The sequence below is a fragment of the Lactuca serriola genome, chromosome 4 (genome assembly GCF_051521515.1).
Source record: "Lactuca serriola cultivar US96UC23 chromosome 4, Lser_US96UC23_V15, whole genome shotgun sequence".
Classification (NCBI taxonomy): domain Eukaryota; kingdom Viridiplantae; phylum Streptophyta; class Magnoliopsida; order Asterales; family Asteraceae; genus Lactuca; species Lactuca serriola.
The window spans coordinates 122724831-122728491 of NC_136411.1; the positions used below are offsets into that span (position 1 = coordinate 122724831).

Consider the following 3661-nt stretch of genomic DNA (forward strand, 5'->3'; position numbering starts at 1 on the left):
TATTGAAATGATGAAATTTCCAACAAAACACACATTTGTTATGGATACTAATGATTTGACGTTAATTGTTTTCATTGATTATACATGAGTTTTGCCATAAAAAACATTTTTAACATTATTTTATATAGTTAACTCAATTGTTGTCTAACAATAAATGTAATAATTTTAATTTTGAAACATGTATTAAATAAATACAACAATTTTTATCTTTTGTAATAAAATTATTTATAATTTTTGGGACACTCGTTTTTCGTTTTTATTATGTAAATATTTTGATGGCTTAACTAAATTAATTAAATATTTTTGAAAATCGAAACCATATCTTATCTAAAAAAATCAAAGAGTTTTACACAAATTGTAAATATTATTTATATTAGTTATTTTTGTAGAAAAAGGAAATATTTTAGTCAACCACCACCATCCGTTTGCAGTTTGCACCAAAGAGTATCCGGATCACACAAGGTTTCTGTAACGATATATCAGCCGTCCGATCAAAACTCGGTTTTATAATACCACCGATCCTTTAAACGCTTCGATCTCACGCAGAAACGCATACGCACACTCTTCTGAAAACCTATCTTTTTCTTTCTCTCGAAACAGCAAAGAGAGAAACGCAACGCAACCATGGCGGCAACTGTAACAAGTGCGTGGGCGAAACCTGGCGCCTGGGCTCTGGACTCCGAGGAACACGAAGACGAGCTTAAACAAGAACAAACCCATGCCAACACCAACGACCGTGCTGCGGCGGCGGCGATGTCTGATTTCCCTGACCTGATGACGGCCGCAGCCACCAAAACGAAGAAGAAGAAGGGACAGACTTTATCTCTTGGCGAGTTTGTAACTGGGTCGACGAATAAGCCTTCCGGTCAGACTTATCAGGCGGCGAAGGGGTTAACCGCTGAGGACATGATGATGCTTCCTACCGGTCCACGCCAGCGGACTGCTGAGGAATTGGACCGGACTAGGTTAGGCGGTGGGTTTAGATCTTACGGTGGTGATAGGAACAGCGATTCGTCGAATTCGAGATGGGGTTCGGGTAGGGTTAACGGCGGTGGTGGTGATGAGGGTCGTAAATCGACTAGGGAACCTTTGGGTCCTTCACGTGCCGATGAGATTGATGACTGGGGGGCAGCGAAGAAATCAACGATTGGCGGTGGTGGTGGATTTGAGAGAAGGGAGAGAGGAGGAGGAGGAGGTGGCGGGTTTTTTGAGGGCTCGCATTCCCGTGCTGATGAATCGGACAGTTGGGCATCAAACAAGAGCTATACTCCATCAGAAGGGCGAAGGAATGGTGGGGGATTTGACAGGGAGAGAAGAATGGGGTTTGAATCGAGTGGCGACGCTGATACTTCTGATAATTGGGGTAGAAAGAAAGAAGTTGAAACCCGGAGATTCGGTGGTGGTGGTGGTGGTGGGAATGCGTTTGATAGTTTAAGAGATCGCCGAGGTGGTATCGACTCTTCTGATTCAGACACTTGGGGGAAAAAGAGGGAGGAAGTGAGCGGCGGCGGTGGTGGTGGGAGTATGAGTAGACCCAAACTTAATTTGCAGCCTAGAAAGTTGCCGGTGGGAGACGTTGTTGACACCGTGGGAGCTGTGAAACCAAAAGGTTCAAACCCATTTGGGGATGCACGTCCAAGAGAACAGGTGTTGAAGGAAAAGGGTGAAGACTGGAAGGAGATGGATGAAAAGCTCGAAGCCATGAAAATTAAAGAATTAGGTTCTGGAGATAGAATGAAAAGAGGCATCGGAAGGGCAAGATCCAATGAAGATTCAACTGAGAGGAGCTGGAGAAAGGACCAAACCAATGATGCTCCTCCTCCAAGGTTTGATAATATAATTACTCTACATTAAACATCAACTTACTTTCACTGATTTGTTTATTATAGCATCCTCCTCAAAATCTACCTAATTATAACCATGCATTCAAATACAAATACAGAGCAAGTTTTACTGATATAATGGGGCAGATTTCATATTGCTGTAATAGAAAAAGTAACAATGGGATGATATAATACACACAATTAATTGAAGTACATTGCACTTAGGCCTTAATCTATTCGTCTTATTTTGTGGTTATGACTTGTTATGTATCTAATATGACTTGTTTATTCTTGTGAGTTGTATTATTACATTTTAAAATCTGTTTATAGCATGACATTTGAGTTGAATTTGTCCCCTTTTGAGGTATTATTGGATACTTAAACATTGGTAATGTTTTTGATTATAAGGTAATGTTTTTAAGCAAGAAGCATTTGTTGGCAGCTTTATGATACACTATTAACAAATGTGGGACATAAAAAGATGTATTTTGGTGTTGTAACTAAAGACTATTGTGTTAATTTGGATATTTCTATAAATGTTGGGTTTTTATCTCTTTAAAACATTATAGATGTGTTTTTATTGCAAACATTCCTTTTGTTATTGTGAAATTACATTGGGAAGAACTCATTTTTTGAAAGAAAGAAGTAAAAAGTGGCAAGAATGATTGGATGCTTTTGCAATTTAATAAATTAAATTGTATATATTATGCCATTGTCTTTATTTTCTTGTTGTTTCCACATACATGAAGTGAAGTAAATGGCAAAATCAGTTGATTGGTTATTAAACTTTTATGGTTCTTTTGATTGGTTGCTTGAACCAAAAAGAAAAATGACCTAATTATTCTTGGGATCTTCTAATTTCTAGGAATTTTGTTTTTCTAGTAATGTAGGGAATAAAGAAACTTTGTATATCAGTTGTCTTTTTGACTTTAAATGTCAACTTGTTTTTGTAATTATAACAATTAATTGTATCTTTTGATTTAATAACCATTTCTTAAAATGAGCTGTGATTGGAATTGGAAGTATGATGTCTAAATGAGAAATTGTAAGCCTTGTTTCCTTTTTCCATTAAATACTGCCTTGGATAAATGAGATTAAAGAATACATATGAGAAAATGAGAGCATACTTGTGGAAATGTAAAAGCAAAAGTAGAATAGGGGGTAATTTTGTAAAAAGATTGTACTTAATGGCATACTTGCATACTGTTTGATGATGTGTTTGTTATGTGTAGTGGTGAGACAGTTGAAAATGGACATACTGAAGAACCTGCAGAAGAAGAAGTAGGAGGAGAAGAAGAAGAAGATGCACAGAAGTGATTTGAGATAAAGAAGAAGAAGAAGAAGAAGATATAATGGCAAGTTTTGTGTTCTATTTTTCCATGTTTTTGTTGCTACTGTTACAAGTTTTGATAGACTTCTTGATGAGTAGAGTGATTTTTGTAGGACTAAATGCATACTTTGTGTTAATTTATTATTATTGTTACTATGTTTCCTCTTTATAAGTTTTGTTCTTTTTTTTTTTTTTTTTTTAAAAATTCAGACATGAGTGCATGTATCCACAACTTTATATTTATTAAGAGCAACTATATATTTATATATTTGAGACATCCACAAAGACTTAAACTTTTATGGTGGCATGACAATTTACATGGCATAAGTTTAGTTGAACAACAAGCATTTTATCGTTGATGCCTCTTGGGTCAATTGAATTTTAAGTAGTCATTAGTATAATAGTATGATATTTATTTATGGGTGAAAGATGGATAATGTCCAAATTTGTTACAAAGATTATGAATCTTTAAAACAACACACACACACAAAGAAGGCTCATCCTTTTA

General features: G+C 36.1%; 1 protein-coding gene across 1 annotated transcript; it reads left to right on the plus strand.

The window, feature by feature from the left end:
* Nucleotides 1–525: 525 nt before the first annotated feature.
* On the plus strand, nucleotides 526–3325 carry LOC145102451 (glycine-rich protein). Its single transcript, XM_079039849.1, has 2 exons — nucleotides 526–1826; nucleotides 3056–3325. Exons 1-2 carry the CDS (start codon nucleotides 625–627, stop codon nucleotides 3138–3140), a joined length of 1287 nt encoding a protein of 428 aa, XP_078895975.1. The 5' UTR covers nucleotides 526–624; the 3' UTR covers nucleotides 3141–3325.
* Nucleotides 3326–3661: the final 336 nt, after the last annotated feature.

Excerpts from the sequence above, each read along its gene's own strand:
- LOC145102451 (XM_079039849.1), top strand. The coding sequence starts at position 625 with ATGGCGGCAACTGTAACAAGTGCGTGGGCGAAACCTGGCGCCTGGGCT. Across the intron at positions 1,827-3,055 it reads AATGATGCTCCTCCTCCAAG|TGGTGAGACAGTTGAAAATG; the intron begins GTTTGATAATAT and ends TGTTATGTGTAG.